The sequence below is a fragment of the Taudactylus pleione genome, unplaced genomic scaffold (genome assembly GCF_031769625.1).
Source record: "Taudactylus pleione unplaced genomic scaffold, aTauple2 ptg000122l, whole genome shotgun sequence".
Lineage (NCBI taxonomy): Eukaryota > Metazoa > Chordata > Amphibia > Anura > Myobatrachidae > Taudactylus > Taudactylus pleione.
Genome location: NW_028284524.1, coordinates 9515116 through 9533036, shown reverse-complemented (window position 1 = coordinate 9533036; position 17921 = coordinate 9515116). Strand labels below are relative to the sequence as shown.

The 17921-nt window shown below is 47.2% G+C and overlaps 1 protein-coding gene across 2 annotated transcripts in view; it reads right to left on the bottom strand.

The window, feature by feature from the left end:
• Positions 1–2177: 2177 nt before the first annotated feature.
• The window catches only part of RETREG2 (reticulophagy regulator family member 2), a 36224-nt gene continuing 20480 nt past the window's right edge, over positions 2178–17921 (bottom strand). For both annotated transcript variants that reach the window (XM_088472334.1, XM_088472335.1), the window contains exon 9: positions 2178–4287. In XM_088472334.1, coding sequence (XP_088328460.1) covers positions 3782–4287 — 506 coding nt within the window. In that variant the 3' untranslated portion in view covers positions 2178–3781. The remainder of the gene's footprint in view (positions 4288–17921) is intronic.

The window sequence follows — 17921 nt, the reverse complement described above, 5'->3', positions numbered from 1 at the left end:
CTTACCAAGCTGACTGTAGACCTAACTAGTGGGCATGCATGGAGCCATCTTGACACTGGGTAAGAGTGACATGGTGGTTGATGGATGTCTCCTACATAGCACCAAAAATAACTAGTGTGCTACATGCAATACCACTGTTCCAGCATCCTGCACCGCTGCTGCATAGCTATATACACTCCATGGCTGGTGAGCTCCGATTCATCAAACAGTGTGTAACAGTGAGAATGGCTGTACCGCATTGTATGTGAATAAACCATTCTACTGGTTAAGTAACAAGGACTATTCATTGTGCATAGGGCATTCTCCTGGTGTGTACATAACTCTGCCATACCACTACACCTGTACACACATTTCCAACACTTTGCATATGCCAATCTCTGATGTAGACGTCATTTTCCCAGGGATGATGATATGTTACATGCATGTGCAGCTCTTCGGAAACATAATACTTGAGACAGTTTCTCAATTATATATGTGGCATAGGCAGACAGGTATCATGAATGGCTGCAAGGTGTGTGGGGTAGGTCCTTGATACCCCCATGCCTCACAGGCTGTAGATGTTCTACTGGTAATAGCTCCTCATTGTCCCTGTTTGGGCTCCAGTCTGCACCTTTCGCTTCAGCCAGTGACACTTCTGCTCTGTCTCTACCACAATAGCTGCCAGGTATCAACAGCACTGCTGGACCTTTCCTGCCAGGGACTCAGGGACAAACTAATATTACAGCTGCTACTACTGTATCCTATAGTGCAGTATCCTGCTGTCCCTTGACCCTACAGTATGCTTCCACTCACAGCGACACCCGATTCTCCTGTTCCTCACCCCTGTCAATCTGCTATTGAAGGACCAGGTTCCCCCTGCCTATAACACTGATTGCAGCTTCACTTATACATGGACTTCCACACATCTCCCAAGTTACTCTCAAGATCACTCTCCAGTTTCCAGCAGTGATTGCCTTTCTCCTGGACCTATACTGCTGAAGCTTCTAACATTCCAGCTGCTGAGGCTGTGCCCAGTGAGTATCGTCCCCAGTGTCCCTTGTTTTGAAAAGGGGAGCCGTGACGCCCATACATGCGCGATTGAAATGGACAGGTCCGGGAGCAAGCAATGTCATGCTGCAGGAAAGGTAAAAAAAAAAAGCTTCCGGGTAAAACCTGGTTTATATGCCCTGCTGTAAAGATTGTGGGCCTCATTCAGCAAGGATCGCAACTAATACCTATGCAATCGGCCAATTGTTTGCGCGAACCAGCCACTGCGATCGGGACAGCAATCGCAGTGACTACGCAGACCCATCGCAGAACGATTGACAGGAAGTGCCGTTTGGAGGGTGGGACGGGAGTGGTCGGCGAAACGCATGAGTGCCAGTACGTTTGAACGCTGTTGCATGGGCGTGCATGAATTATCCACTGAGATGCCTTATGCAGTTGGAGTACTCATAGCATGCGGCAAGGTTAGCAATTCCTGAGTAAGGTCAGATTTTGTGCAAATGTGCGTGAGGCTGCGATGGTACTCTATGTTACCGATGGTTTTGCAGTCTTGCTAAAGATTACGGGTGTGTGTAAGGTAAAGTGGGCGTCCTTATGTTGTGTTTCGACGGCATAGCTATCACAATTGATTAGCACATTATCGCAGTTGAACTGCATGCGTAATCGCTATTGCAATCGGTAGTGAATCAGGCCCTGTAATTGGGGAGTGAATGAAGGGATGTTACTGAAGGACAGGATGGGCTAAAAGAAAACTGCACTCCAAGATCAGATTCTAAAACACCAAAAGTGCCCTTTGTCATAGCTGCCCAAAATGTTACTCTATTAAATATGCTGTATGCTTAAATACACACATATGGTGTTTGGAATCTGATCCTGGGTGCAGTTTTCTTCTTGTGAACTACCTTATCACTACATCCTTCTCAGTTTTTACACTCCTTTCTTTTTAGCAATGAAGCAGAGCGACTCTATTTAGACCTGTACCACAGTTTGTTCAGGATCTCAGTATCCACGGTTGTTGTCTATGTTCCGTTATTGGAGGAAGCAGAATAGCCTTTCCTACTTAAATTAATGGGAAGTGATCATTATTCAAAATAAAGTATGCTTGTGTGTTTTACTAAAGTGTATAAATGAATATACCACAATATGGTTAAATATGCTTTTTTTGACCAGAAATAAACTTTCCAACACACTGGTATTGTGTAACAACTTTAATGAGTTATTCATAGAGGGGATGGGGAAGGGTAAGAACACTCTCTAAATACTTTGCTTTCTTTCTGGTTAGTCATATTATTGTACACTATACACACATATAAACTGTATGTTTCAAAACCCACACAACTACATACAGATACACGTATACAAACATATAAACAACGCTTTACACAAACAGATGATGCTCTGCTCATACACACCTGAAGCTGCCCACATGTCCAAACAGTCATACATACATACAGACTTATGCACGCATGCGCACACACTTTTACTTTAATGGTGTGTCAGAAGGGTTTTTATTGTTATTTTTTTAAGACATTTATATATAAATAAGGGGTTTGATAGCTTAAAATAGGACAGACCAATCCAAACAAAAATTGAGGCGGCAATCACATGGCTCCATCACCCACAAATATTTAATGCGGGCACCGTGAACCGGAGACCAGACAATATCACTAAATGGGAGTATAATGTACTAGCCATGTCACTACTGTGATGCCATTCATCATACTGATATGCAAATTGTATGTGAGGGGTGGGGCTATGGATTCTCAACCAAAAGTTTTCAAATTTCTACATTTACAAAGGAAAGAGTCATTATACATATAGAAGAGAGGCCCATATGTTCCTACAAGGGCATCGCTCAGACCGGTGTATAGGGCAGTTCAAAAATGATCTGCAGTGCCCTGGAGATAACCAAATATAACAAATATTACTGCTTTAAATATATGTAAAGGTGTATTCAACCTCAACCACTTCATGCCCTGTCAGACAGCATTGCTTATTATTTGAGTAGCTGTAGGTTTTTAATTTTTACATTTATCACACCTAAAGCAGCTTTAAGAGGAGACATAAAATCATAAGGTGATAAAGCGTGACATCTTTCTTATACAAAGTGTATGGTCTTTATAACACACACATGACCAAATATGTGGGATTCCCCTGCTTTATCCCACTGACTTTGTTCCATTCTGTTCGCCTAACACTGAAAGGAGCTATGACAGACCTCGGATGGAGGAGGGCTGCAAGGGAAGTTCATATGGACATCTGGAGCAAGGCAGGAAGAATAAAGAAAAGAACAGCGAGACATCTTAGTTTCTATGCCCTGTCCTCCATTGCTTGCTTTTCTCATGGTGATATTACAAGCCCCATCCTATGTGGATTTCTGCCAAGAGTGTTGGAGCACTGACTGATGGTTCTACTTGTGTTTTTATTGGGGTGGTCTCCACTCTGCCAGGATCAATAAGGGATTATCACTTAGCAGATAATTAGCAAAAACAATAACCAGAATAAAAGTCCAAATACCCAGGTTAACACGCTTACAAAAAATACAGCCATACAACCAGCTGTTTGGATCTATTAAATGAATGTAATAACACTACAAGCAAGTTCAAGGGGTAGAATTAAAAGGCAGGGGATAAAACCCTTTCTCATTTGAGAAGGTGCTCTGTGCTTTAGCCAATGCCGGATGTGACATACTGCTTTCCTGCTACACAAGGCAGTACATACAATGGCATAAAAACCTTTGAGAGGTTGATCAGAAAATGTAAAAGGAGATGAGCTTTCCTCCTTCCAAACATCAGACCTAAGATTCAGTATTTCCTGGCTCTAGCTGAGGAGAAGCTGGTGGAGAAGAAGTGCTAGAGTTTAAATGCTTCTCTGCTTCTTCTAGCTCCTCCTGCATCAAATCCAGCTCCCCCTGTTCCAGAAGCTCAAAGTCCTCCCCATCTCCCCCAGGTTCTTGTGTCTCAGAGGACAAAACTCCCAGACTGACACTGGGAATTACTGGGCTCTGCAGGGCTGTGGTGATGGCTCTATTCACCATTCCCTCACTCAGGGCATGGATTCCACTTTCCTGTCCAGCAGACTGACCCTTCCCATTGAAATGTGTGTTGACGAAGTGAAGTGGAGAGGTCAGTGTAGGCAACATCTCTTCTGGATTTAAGTTTAGGGGCTGGGGTGGTAAATGTGGCATCTCAGCAGCAGGTAAATGTGTCCCATCACCAGCATGCTGCCCCAGCAACAATGGCAAATCAGTAGGGTCTGTGGCAGGAAGGGGGTCTTCAGATACAACACTCGACTGATCCAAATCTACAAGGAAGCAGAAAAGAGAAATCTCCCCATCACAATCATACAATGACACTGTATAGATCTCACAACCTGATGATACATCATGTGCTTTTAGATCTAAAATATTTCACCACCTGGCCTGCTCTAGAAAATTAATTCTCGAACCATTTTTTAGCAGTCCTCACACGCCTATTACAGTAAGAATCCAGATGCACCATTTTCACAGGTCTTTATAGTCACTGAAAGGTGAGCAGAAAAACCTCAGGTTGTTTTCTTATATACACTTGCAAACAGCAATACAACCTTGATATGTCTTGCCGGAAGATGTCATTGGCATCCCACCGGTCGGGTTGCTTCAGGGTTATGCGTCACACAGAACAGGAGAGAAAAGTGTCTATGAAAGAACAGCCTCTTCCTCAGGGTATCACGTGCCCTGTAAATGATGGTGATGGTAAACTGCAACCCAGACCTGGTGTCCATGGTGACCACCTGTCAAGAAGGAACCAAGAATGACCTACCTGCAGAGAGATAGGACTGATCCATTTGCCAGTCCCAGGAATGGGATGCAGTAACAATACCGGCATTCGGGAATGCCAGCGCTGGAATGCCAACACCTGTCAGAATCCCAGCGCCGGCATCTCAGGGGGAGGGTTAGGTTTAGGGTGCAGGGGGGGGGGGGGGGCTGGGCTTCGGGAGAGCTTAGATTTATTCACTAGTGGGGGAGGTTAGGTTTAGACAGCGGGAAGAGAGAGAGTGCAAGGGTTAGGATACTGACCTACAGGTTACGGTATCCTAACCCTGTTATGCCGGTGTCTGGATTCTGGCCGCTGGGATCCCGAGCGCCGGTATCTCCTACCCAACCCCCAGGAAAGGTAGGTCTCACATGCTGGGAATGGATGGGACTCTAGAATGAGTAACTGTGGTCTAAGGAAGTGGGCTTTTACATGCAGCATTTTTAAATGACTGAATTAATGAATGGTTATTTGTAGGTTTGTTAAAAATATCCGATACCCCCTCAATGTTATGCGTTCAGTGTTTGGACTCTGGAAGCAAGTGGTGCCGCTGAAGCGGTGCAGGCAAGTCCCCACTACCCCTGAGCCCCGGGACTCATCTGGTTATCAAGCCGACTTTCAATGTTAGAGAACTTCAAATAGAAGCATAGAGGGACTTCTTTTTGGGGTAAAAGTTCCCTGAAATACCCATCATGCATTTGAGGGCTCAAAGTAGTTAGTGTTAAAAAACATGGTTTAGATCTCTTGACCCTGTATTGTTCTTGATAATCTTTTCCGATTCAAGCCCAAATAGGGGTTTCAGAGCAAAGGGAAGTGAAGACTAGGACGCTCTTGATGTGTTGTCTGCTGACCAAGATTTTATCCAAAAGACAATTTGCATAAACCCTGCATTAGGGGGAACATTGTAACCCCTCCAGAAGTTGTAGCTCCTCCTTGCCAACTACAATGGAGGTAAAGGCCTTCCTAAAGTGCACATCAATGTGAAGAGAAAGTATTTTTTAATGGAAACAAAGAAATACTGTAGCACTAAGGTGGATGATAGCATATAATAATCAAAATAGTTAAATTTTATGAAAAACATTAATAACATAGAATAATCAGCAATTGCATAAAAACAATATGAGCAAATATGCGCCTCCCCCTCGTGATGCTCAATTACTGAAGCCTGTTCCTACGTATACTTCCAAGTGTACAATGCACATAAGTCACGATGCAGAGAACACCACTCTCATTCAGGAGAAAGGGACTTTCCAATTGGTATGTATAATTACCAAGTCCTGGTTACCGATAGAGGAATGTTCCTATTGGCATAGTAACCATATGCAGCACTCGGAATCAGATGACACGGTGCACAAATCCAGTGCAGGAGCAAGGAAAAAAGTCCCAAGATGATGGAATCCTAATGGTGAAACCATGAAGTTGGTCCAGGCTTGTAATAGGCAAGTTTCAAAGTCACTTGAGGGCAAAGGCTGGGTCAACTGACGCGTTTCGCTGTCTACAAGAGGCAGCTTTGTCAAAGGTCCTTTGGATTCACCATTAGGATTCCATCATCTTGGGACTTTTTTCCTTGCTCCTGCACTAGATTTGTGCACCGTGTCATCTGAGGATTCCGAGTGCTGCATATGGTTACTATGCCAATAGGAACATTCCTCTATCGGTAAACAGGACTTGGTAATTATACATACCCTTTGGAAAGTCCCTTTCTCCTGAATGAGATTGGTGTTCTCTGCATTGTGACTTATGTGCATTGTACACTTGGAAGTATACGTAGGAACTGGCTTCAGTAATTGAGCATCACGAGGGGGAGGCGCATATTTGCTCATATTGTTTTTATGCAATTGCTGATTATTCTATGTTATTAATGGTTTTTATTAAATTGATCTATTTTGATTATTATATGCTATCATCCATCTTAGCGCTACATTATTTCTTTGTTTTCATGCATTTGTAAAGGTGTGACTATCCCTTTTAATTTGTAGCTGCTTGAAAACCAGCACATCACAGCGCCTACTATTAACCTCTTGGTAATTACACTACTAAAGCATTTTTAATACTTTCCTTTTATTGGAGGGTCCCTTAAAGATGCTGCATTGTGATCATGATTCTGTATCATGCATACTAAGGATGAATTAGTTTTGAAACCCCTATCCTACTGCCAATCCGACGAGAATCCTCTGTCAATCAGCGGTGGAGTTAATAGTGAGTAATATTTATAATTAATATTGTTCTCCACCAGTGGATTATAGGTCCCAGCAAACCTGCAAGGGCATGATGACACTTGGAGAAACATTTACTCACTTAGGCCCTGATTCAGCACGGACCCCAATTGCAAATGTATACGCAGATCACCCGATTGTTGCGTACGGTGCATGCGTATTCACCATACGGAGAGTGCTCGGCGATCGCGCTGCAATTACACACGCAGATAGGAATCCATCGCAGAGTCAGAGACAGGCCGTGAGCATCTCTATGCTGGCTGAGTGGTGGCAGACATTACCATATTTGTGCAGCAGCATTGCGTGAGATTACGCAGCTGCGATCCGTGCAGAATCAGGCCCTTAATCCGTTGGCGCACATCCACTTTGGTCTATGTAGGCATTCCACTGATCTCGGTGAAATAAACTACTCAGAACAATGTTACTGCTCCTCAAGGAGTCCCAACGCTAATCAGAGGTCACAAGTCACTCGCAGACCTTCTCTATAGGAATGAATGGGGCCACGTTTATTGGTCAGTTTGCGTCAGTTCCCATGCTCTGACCAATGAGAGTCCATGAGTGACCTCTCATTAGCATTGGGGCTCCATGAGGATCAGTCGTGTAGTCCTAAGTGGTTTTCATATTGTCAAGATCCGTGGAATGACTACACGGACCCAAGAAGATGTGTCCATATGGATTGAGTAAGCGTGGGAGAGAGATTATTTAATAAAATACTTTTACTACGATGTCAGAGTCCTTTCTTTTTTTTTTTTTTTTTACAAGTGCCAACGGGCACTTGATATCCGGGCATTCTGGCACTTATGGATATTATTTACTATTCATTCTGCACCCAACGCCCTGGGTGTGGTGAGTTGAACCCAGGGCTGGTTGTCCTTAGGGTAGGGAGACACCATTTTTTGGAGGGTCCCCACTAGGTATTCGAGCCCTGGGTTGTCCAGTCTGGGGCTGCTTGCCATGCTGCGTGTCTCCCTGCTATAGTGTCACCAGCCCTGGCTGGTTATTGAAAAATAGGGGTGAACCCACTACGTTTATTACTCCTATTTTTCAATACCAACCTAGGTAAAGAGATCTGGGGCTGGTTATCAGTCTTTTTTTGTTTGTATTTTTAATCCATGCGTAGTTACACTTTTTACACACTGAAGCCTGCACAGACTATAGTGATTTGTACAGTGCTCGACACAAAGTCGTATGCCAGGGGCAGGTCTAATAAGTGGGTGGCTTTGAGGCGGGTTCTAAAGCTGCTGCTTAGTAAATCTGGGGTTTCTATACTTCTAATGAAAAAACCATTGATGGTGAGCCGATGTGCAATAGCTTTCTAAAACTTGTATTATTGGTGGATTTCAATCAGTTTTCCCCTTTAGTAAATCAGCGCATTGCAAAACCGACAAAAAACAATCGGAACCCCAAACCATCGCTTAGTAAATATACTCCTAAACATCAAGGAAGGACAATGGGCCTGATCCAGAGCTGTTCGTAACACCCATGTTTTCGCAAATGGAGCGACTTTTTACATCCATCAACATACATTACTGTAGCCGCACAGCTGCGAAAAAAAAGAGAGTTACGGTAAAACTTACCTTTGTTAACTCTTTCTTCAAAGTCCATAGGGTCCACACGGAGACAATGGGGTGTAGGTTGTACTTGGAGACCGGTCACCACAGCAAAGCTTTCTCTGTTCCAGGATGCTCTGGTCCTTCCCCCCCTAAACCCCGCCCACAGCCTGAAGGCAACTCAGTTTTGTCAAGAAGCCCAAGGCAGGAGCAGGATATGAGAGAACGAAGACTGATACACTGAAGAATCACACTCTCACACAGAGAAGGAAACAAGTGACCAAGAGAAGAAGCCAGATATGTCAGGGCGGGTGCCCTGTGGACCCTATGGACTTTAAAGAAAGAGTTAACAAAAGGTAAGGTTTTACCATAACTCTCCTTTTCTTCTTCAGGGTCCATAGGGCTCCACAGGGAGACAATGGGGATGTCCCAAAGCAGTTCAAGAGAGGAGAATCTGGCGTCCAAAAGGAAGCATCCTGAGAGGCAAATGTATTAAAAGACATAGAACCTAAGATGTGTGGACAGAAGACCACGTGGCCGCCTTGCATAGTTGTTCGGCAGACGCACCACGCCGGGCTGCCTACGAGGGACCCACCGAGCGAGTAGAATGAGCAGATGCTGTAGCCGGCACAGGAAGGCCATCCTGCGTGTAAGCCTGTGAGATAGTCATGCAAAGCCATCTGGCCAGAGTCTGTTTGTTAGCTGGCAATCCCTTCTTATGGAATCCATATATGACAAAGAGGTAATCCATTTTTCTGATGGAACCAGTACAGTCTCTGTAGATTTTCAGAGCACGGACCACATCCAAGGAGGCCTCACCTGCCGAGAGGTCTGGTGATTGGAAGGCCGGAACTACAATTTCCTTATTAAAAAGGTGGAAACGAGAGACCACCTTGGGAAGGAAGCCAGGGAGCATTCGAAGAATAGCACTGTCCTGATGAAAGATGAGAAATGGGGAGCAACAGGAGACAGCCCCTAAATCCGATACCCTACGGGCAGATGCTATAGCCAGAAGAAAATGAGTCTTCGCAGTGAGCCATTTGACGTCTACTGAGTCCAGGGGTTCAAATGGAGGCACCTGAAGTGCATGGAGAACCACTGAGGGACAAAGGAAGGTTGTATATGGAGGACACCCTGAAGGAAGGTGTGAACATCCGGCAGTGGCGCTATTCTGCGCTGGAACCAGATGGACAGAGCAGAGACGTGCACTTTGAGGCCGGGTGGAGTCCGAGATCCAATCCAGCTTGAAGAAAGGAAAGGGTTCTAGAAACCCGAAAAACTTGAGGGTCATATTTTCTGGTAGCACACCACTGGAAATATGTATGCCACACCCGGTAATAATCCAGGCAGAGGCAGGCTTACACGCTCTGAGCATGGTCTGGGCCACAGAGCTAGAAAACCCTTTAGACCTTAGGAGGGATGTCTCAAGAGCCACACCTCAAAGACAGAAGAAGCCAGGTCCGGATGTAGACAGGGACCTGAGACAACAGGTCCAGTCGTTGAGGAAGTTGTAGAGGAGCATCTATGGAGAGACTGCGGAGTACCAATGGTGTCTGGGCCAAGCCGGAGCTACCAACAGGACCGTGCCCCCATCTTGCTTATACTTCTGAAGAACCTAAGGAAGAAGGGAGACTGGAGGGAAGAGGTACGCCAAATGGAAGGTCCACTTCACTGACAATGATGTGTCGGGGTCCCTTGTCCTGGACCTGTACACTGGAAGCTTGTGGTTGTGTCGGGAGACCATGAGGTCCACGTCCAGTAGACCCCATCTGTCTCTCCAGGAGCTGAAAGACTTCTGGGTTTAGAGACCACTCCCCTGCGTGCATGTCGCGACGGCTGAGGAAATCCGCTTCCCATTTGAGAATCCATAGGATGAACACTGCGGAGATGGCGTTCGGCCCATGTGAGAATGCGTGATACTTCTGCCATTGCTGACCGACTGAGTGCCTCCCTGGTGATTGAGGTAGGCCCCTGCCGTGGCGTTGTCGGACTGTACTTGTACTGACCTGCCCTGCCCTGCCCTGCCCTGAAGAATATCCTGAGCAAGAGTGAGGGCTCTGTAGATGGCTCGGAGTTCTAGGACGTTAATTGGCAAGATCGCCTCGGCTGGTGTCCAGCGTCCTTGGAAGGAATGCTGGCCGGTCACTGCGCCCCACCTGCGGAGGCTTGCGTCACCACAGGCGAACCTCCGGAGAGAGGCCCATCATCGTGGATATGATCAGATGGGGCAGCCCATTCCACCTGGAAAGGATCAGGTGTTTCAGGGGCCTGGAGTGGAACTGAGCGAACTCCACCATGTCGAAGGTGGACACCATGGATCCTAAGGTCTGCATTGCAGAGTGAATTGACACACGGCGACTGTGGAGTAACCTGCGCACTTGGTGCTGTAGTCTGAAGATTTTGTCTGCTGTGAGGAAGATTCTCTGAGCCTGAGAATCCAGGAAGGCTCCCAGATGCACCATTCTTTGAAAAGGTGTCAGGGATGACTTTTTCCAGTTGATCAGCCAGCCGTGCGATTATAGAAAGGCAATGGTTACCTGTAGATGGCGGTGAAGGACTTCTGGAGAACTTGCTAAGAGCAAGAGATCGTCCAAGTATGCGAGGAGTCTGATCCCCTGATGACGAAGATGGGCCGCCATAACTGCCATGATCTTGGTATAGACCCGTAGAGCTGTAGAAAGCCCAAAAGGCAGTGCTTGAAATTGTCAAAAGAAATAAATAATACTGTGTGCGCAGCCTCCTTTAACAATGAAGAAGAGCAAAATCCAACTCCAATAGACATAAATAAAGAACAAATTTGTGTTCAAAGTTAGCGATTGATTGTGTATTAAACTAGATCAAATAAACCTGAATTACCCACAAATGGATGGGAAAATAACAATTTGGTTTACTTCATAACATAAATGGGATAATATGGGAAAACAAAAATTAAAGAGTGGAGTTCCATGTGTCAACTTCCTCACCAGAATTCGGTGCTGCGGTGGGCTTTTCCCTGAGGACGAAAGGACGACATCCAAGGCCTTGTAGAAGATGCAGAAGGCAAGAAAGCAGTTTTGAAAGCTGCCAAGGTAGTCACAATCTTGTCCAATTCTGGTCCAAACAGGATTTGTCCAGATTAAGGCAGAGATTTCAAGGCATTTTTAGAGTCCAAGTCGGCCTTCCATGAACTAAGCAAAATGATACGACGGGCCTTCAACCAAAGTAGCCGATGCCCTGGAAGCTAGGAGACCAGTATCCGAAGCTGCTTCTCCTAAAAAGGAGGCTGCATCCCTAATGTGCGAGATGTAGCTGTTCCCGAGAAGTATCAGAGGGAAATGTGTCCTCTAGGGTATCTGGGTATACAATTGGGAAGCCGGCTGCCTTAATACCGGCAGCCGGCTTCCCGACTGTCATATCCCGGCGAGGGATGAAATGCCGGGCGTCTAGATGTAGATGCCTGACATTTCCCCGACACCGGGAGACCGGGGCCCGGCATCCCGATCGACAGTCGCAGGGGGGGGGGGGAGGGTTAGGTTTAGGGCACCCGGGGGGCACTTAGGGTTTGGCACCCCCTCGGGAGGGTTAGGCTAGGGGGAGGGAGGGTTAGCCCCCCCCCCAAGGGGGGACTGAGGTTTAGGCAGTGGGGAAGAGGGGGATTAGGGTTAGGCACTTGGGGGGGGAGGTTAGGGTTAGGCAACCCTAAGGAGGCTTAGGGGGCTAGGTTAGTTAGTACTTACCTATCCACGATCAGGATTTCCAGCGCTGTCGGGCTTCCGCTGCCGGGAACTATGCTGTTGTCGGCCAGGCGCTAGGTGGTCCGCAATCTTTTCTACCACCTGTGAAAAGGAAGCCCAGGGGAGTTCCTGAGGGGGGCTGCAGGGGCCAACAGGCCAGTTGCAGTACCAAGATGCACATAGACCATCTTGAAGTGAATCCTCTAGGGATAAACCTACCAAACAGGACCTCCAGGAAACCAGGTTATGGAGCATTAGCCTCCTTGCTCCTCTTGCCTTTGCTAGACATAGCTGCAAGGATAGTATAGCACACAATATGGCACAGTGCAGTGAGCAACACAGATATACTGTATGCATGATATGGTACAGTGCAGCACGCAACACAGGTATACAGTATGACAGCCTTCACAAATACAAGTAAATGTGAAGTACAGTGAACCCCCTATACACCAGTATTCCAGGGTTATTGTGAAAGAAAAAGGGAAAGGTGTAAGCAGACAGTCATAAGCCAGACAACAGAGCTAGCATAAGCCACATACAATGCAGAAAATACATCTCACTGCTATGAGCATAAATGTAACTGCAATGGGCACTAAAATCAACTACACAGACTGCAGTGGCTGGTAGGAAAACAAGAGATATGGTAAGAACTTACCTTTGTTATCTCTGTTTCTACGAAGTCCATAGGGTCCACAGGGTTGACCTTGGGGTATAGGTTGGGAACCAAATCCGGGCACCACGCAGTTAAAGCTTTTAGCTCCCAGGATGCACTTGGGTCCACTCTCCCTATAACCCCACCCCCAGCCAGAGGCACCACAGTTTGTAAGTAGCCAAAGGCCGGAGGAGGAGAGAAAAAGAGAGAAAACTGGAACACTCGATAACCATACTCACAGAAATGGGAGACGGAAAACCGGTGACCAGCCACACAGCCCATTAGAAGCCAGGTGCATCAGGGCGGGTGCCCTGTGGACCCTATGGACTTCGTAGAAACATAGATAACAAAGGTAAGTTCTTACCATATCTCTTGTTTTCTACTTCAGGGTCCATAGGGGGTCCACAGGGTTGACCTTGGGGATGTCCCAAAGCAGTTCAACTAAGGGAGGGGACGCTCCTGTGCTGAGGGGAGAATCCGCCGCCAAAAAGGAAGCATCCTGAGAGGCAAAGGAAAACAATGCCTAGAACCTTAAAAAGGTGTGGACAGAAGACCACGTGGCCACCTAGCAAGGCAAAACAGCCAAGGCGCCACAGCGAGCCACCCACGAGGGTTACATGGCCCGAGAAAAAACAAGCAGCAACAACAGAAAGGCCTACCCATGGGTAGGCCCCTGAAGAAGACATACGAGGCCGTCCAGCCAACATATGGCCATAGGCCGGCCATCCTTTCCTGTTAAAACCAGAAATCTCAGACCACCAATAAGGAGTCCGATTTCCGTCAGGAACTTGAATGGATCACATAAATCCACAGAGGCCGGACCACAGTCAATGAGGCCACACCAGCCGAGAGGACTGGGGACTGAATGGCCGCACCATAAGTTCCAGAATAATATGGAACCTGAAAATCACTAAGAAGAAACACAGGGTGAGAGCAACTCACACCCTGACAAGATGCCCTCCAGAAGAGGGAGCCACATGAGAACGCTCCCAATTCCGACACTCACCTGGTTGATATAAACTCCCTGATAGAAAGAGAGAAAGCCAAAGCAATAGACCATGTAATGGCTATCACAACCAGCGGTTCCATTAACTTTCCCCGGAGTTAACGAAGAACCACTCCTAACTCCCAAGGAGTCCCTAGGGAGGACAAATGGAGGCATAATCCAGAAAACACTCCAAAGGATGAACTGGATATCAGAGCGGAGCAATTCCATATCCTAATCATACTGACAGTGTAGAGATCTGCACTGTCAGGAAGGCCAGGCCGAGGGTGAAACCCAAGCCAGCCGGAAGGAATGCCAGAATATCTGGAAATCCTGGACACCAGAGGATCGTATCGATAGGTATAATACCATAAGAATTATGGCTGCCACAGTTTGTGGTAGGTCCCAGCAAAAGCTGATCCATGTGCTCCAATCATTCCAACGATGACAAAGCCAGGGAAGCCGTAAGACCACTGTAGGGATGTAGTCAAAGACAAACGACCCAGGTCCAAGGCAAACCCCAGGACCCTGAGACAACAGGTCTGGATCGTGAAGCATCAGGAATGGAGTATCGATGGAGAGACTCCGAAAAACCAAGTACCCCTGACATCTGGGGCAATCAGGAGCCACCAGCAGGAAAGCATCTCTGTCTCGATTGAAACACTTCCCTCGAGGAAGAATGGAGACTGGAGAACACAGGTACGCAAATTGGAAGAACCACTTCACCGACAAAGTCACTGAAGGTTGCTTCAGAATCCCCAGAGTTGGACTGTAACACCATAGTGTGATAGAGTCAGAAGGCCATGAGTGTCACCTCAGGAGGGCCCCCCCCCCCCTGCTCACCAGGAGATGAAACCTCTCTTGGGGAAGAGACTAATCCCCGGGATGCACGTCGTAACGGCTGAGGACTCCCGCTTCCCAATGGAGAGCACCTGAAATGAACACTGTCGAGATGGTCAGGAGGAGACCCTCAGACAATGTCCGAATGTATGACATACCTGACATTGCCACCCAACGAACAGTATTGCTAAAAAGGAAGCCACTGTTCTGACCCTGTCGGACTGAACTTTTTCAGGTTCACCGGGAAACAAGGGCTATGCCAGAGTGAAGGCCCAAGACAGGCTTAAGTTCCAACAAGTTAATTGACAGGGTGGAATCGACAGACATCCAATTGCACTGAAATGGATGCGAACCAGACACTGTCCTTAGCAAAGAATACCCTGGACGAGATGGTCATAGTCACCCGAAAAGGGACCGACTTGCCTCCGGGGAGAGCAGCATCGTTTGAACAGTGATCAGACAGAAAAAACTTGTTCCATCTGGAGATAAGCCAATTATGGAAAGGCCTGGAATGGAACTAAGCCCATTCCACCCTTCCAAAGGCAGACACTGAATAGTGGACCATGCATCCCAGAGTGCAAAGACATATGTCGACTGCGCAGACATCCATGTACTCCTAATGGAAGAGTGGAGATGCCGTCTTACGCCAGAAGAATTCTCAGATTCTGAGAATCCAGCAGGGCTCCTAGGTGAAGAATACCCAGAGAGGGATGCAGGGAGGACTTTTTCCCCGTTGATTAAACGTCTGCACCCTGTAGAAGCCACAGTCAACCTGACCCGGCTGTAAAGTACCCCGGTGATCCTGCTAAGAGCAGGAGGCCATCCAGGTACAGGAGCATTGGGATATACTGAACAGAAGAACTGTCAGAAAATCCAAAACGCTGGTAAACCCCTGTGGGGCTGAGAACAGTCCCAACAGGCAGAGCCCGAAAAACCGTAAGTGCTGTGATACAGCAAACCTCAATCCATGCTGAGGCAAGGTCTCTGTAAGTGCCCGTAGGCACGCGTCCTGTATATCCAGTGATACCATAAAGTCCCCAGGTTTCAAACATAGTATGATGGAGCATAGGGATTGCCTCCTGAGCCCAGGTAGCTTTAGGAACTGGTTCAGGGAATTGAGACAGAGAATAGGCCAAAGAGGACCATTCAGCCACCGCACCAGAAAGAAAGCAGAACAACCAGTCCCTCGCTGAGAAAGTGGGGATGGCCCAATTAGCTCCGCTTACCCCAACAACTGTATAGCTTTCTGGATTCGTAAGGCCCTGTTCGGGTCCGAATAAGGGCCTGCGTACCATCACATGGAAATAGGCCGCCTGAGCAAAGAGAGGGCGTACCCTCCTACCCACGTAGCCGCGGCAACTAGACACTAGTACCGGGGCGAACTGAGAAAATCGCCATCTCCCAGTGGTAGGCCTGTCTCGTCATGCTGACGATATATCCGTAGGTTCAGAAGCAGGATCGGTTGGCAGTCCAGGCCTGCTCGGTTGAAGAAACAGACCTTTAGGCTGACCCAGAGGACAAAAAGACTTAATAGACTTAGTCTGAGGCCCTGTAGTGGGCATAGCTGAAGGCGGGAAATTTGTACTGCCACTGTCAGGTCAGGACCCAACAAGATCTACCCTATAGATGGTATCTGCACCTCTGCATTCCCAGAGCGCAGCCATAGGGTATTACGGAGGATACCGTCGCAGCCGGAAGTCTGAAAGTTAGGAGACTGGAATCCAATATAGGCATGTCCACCTATGACAACTGCATATATTACGTGAGCGACCAAATACATTTGAACCCCAGACGTGTTGGTGGGGAAAAAACATTACAAATGCATCAGCTCAGTATGCAATAGTATTAACCAACCATGCTATAGCCATGGTAGGATGGGTAACAACCCCTGAAAGCGAGTATACTGATTTCAGGCAGAGTTACCACCTACGGATCAGAAGAATCCGACCACGCAGGAATGGGATGCGTAGTAACGTCTGTAATCCGACGAGTAACACGCCCATCCACCCCATGAGGGGCTCGTGATGACCCTCAGGGAATTTGGGACAGGAGGCCAAACACTGTTGTAATACCTCATAACTGACAACAGCCAGAGTCCCGCCATGCGATCCCCCCGCTAGTCAGCAACAGGGAACCAGAAGGCACGCAATACTGAGGGTGTATGATACAGGTGCAGGTCAACATTCACTCTAACCAGAATGGACCTGCCACCAGCCCAAAGCAGGGATAATAATACTTGAAATAGGCTTCCCCCCATGTAAGAGGGAAAGAGCCCAAAACAGTATCCAGTTCACGCAGAGCCAACTGGGAAGTAACCACAGGGCGTCAACCACGCCACTTTGCGTTTCGTAGAAAACGACATCCACCCAGGGTGGCAGTGGGAATCCCTGCAAGACTATGACAGACTATGGTGGCACCAGGGGGAATTCATATACTGCGAAAAACCCCTGCAGGGAGCAGTAGTCTGTGTCACAGGGGAAGAGTGCAAGAAACTGCGAGATACCCTGAGATGAAAAGGGCAGTATGGTGAAGTAACCCCCAGGTGAGGTACAACAATGGGGCCCACCCGGCGATCCGCAATTGAGAGGATCCCGAGAAAACAAACCGCCCAAGGGGGTCGTGAAAGGGGCCGGCACCAGATGACGCCACACACAGAACCCTTTATGAAACAAATCCTCCGCACTAACACCTGCAGCACATGACTTGCAGGATAGCAAAAATGGGTGCCGTATAACGCTCTATCTCCTGGTCAAACATATCTGACCAATCTTGGCGGAAATATCAAGCAGTGCTATACTGGTCCTGACTGATGCTAAAATTAGCCGCAGGGACCCATTTTCAGCGTATGCAACACACAGTTCCAACGAAAATGTGGCAACGTGCAGCACGCAACAGTATGTGACAAACCTCACAAATATCAACGAGTATATAAATGTGAGGTCTCAGAACCACCCTAAGTACAGCTGTATTAGGGCAGATAAAGAAAAGGGATAGATATACACTGACAGGTGAGAGAATTAAATACAGTCAGCACTAGCATAAGTCACATACCATGCAGATATATACATATATACATAAACATGTCATATAATATACTGCACTATTACACTGCATTCAACTTACCCAGATTCAGTGTCTGGGAAGGCTACAGCGCTGTGTACACTGACCTGATGGTGAGGTACGCAGG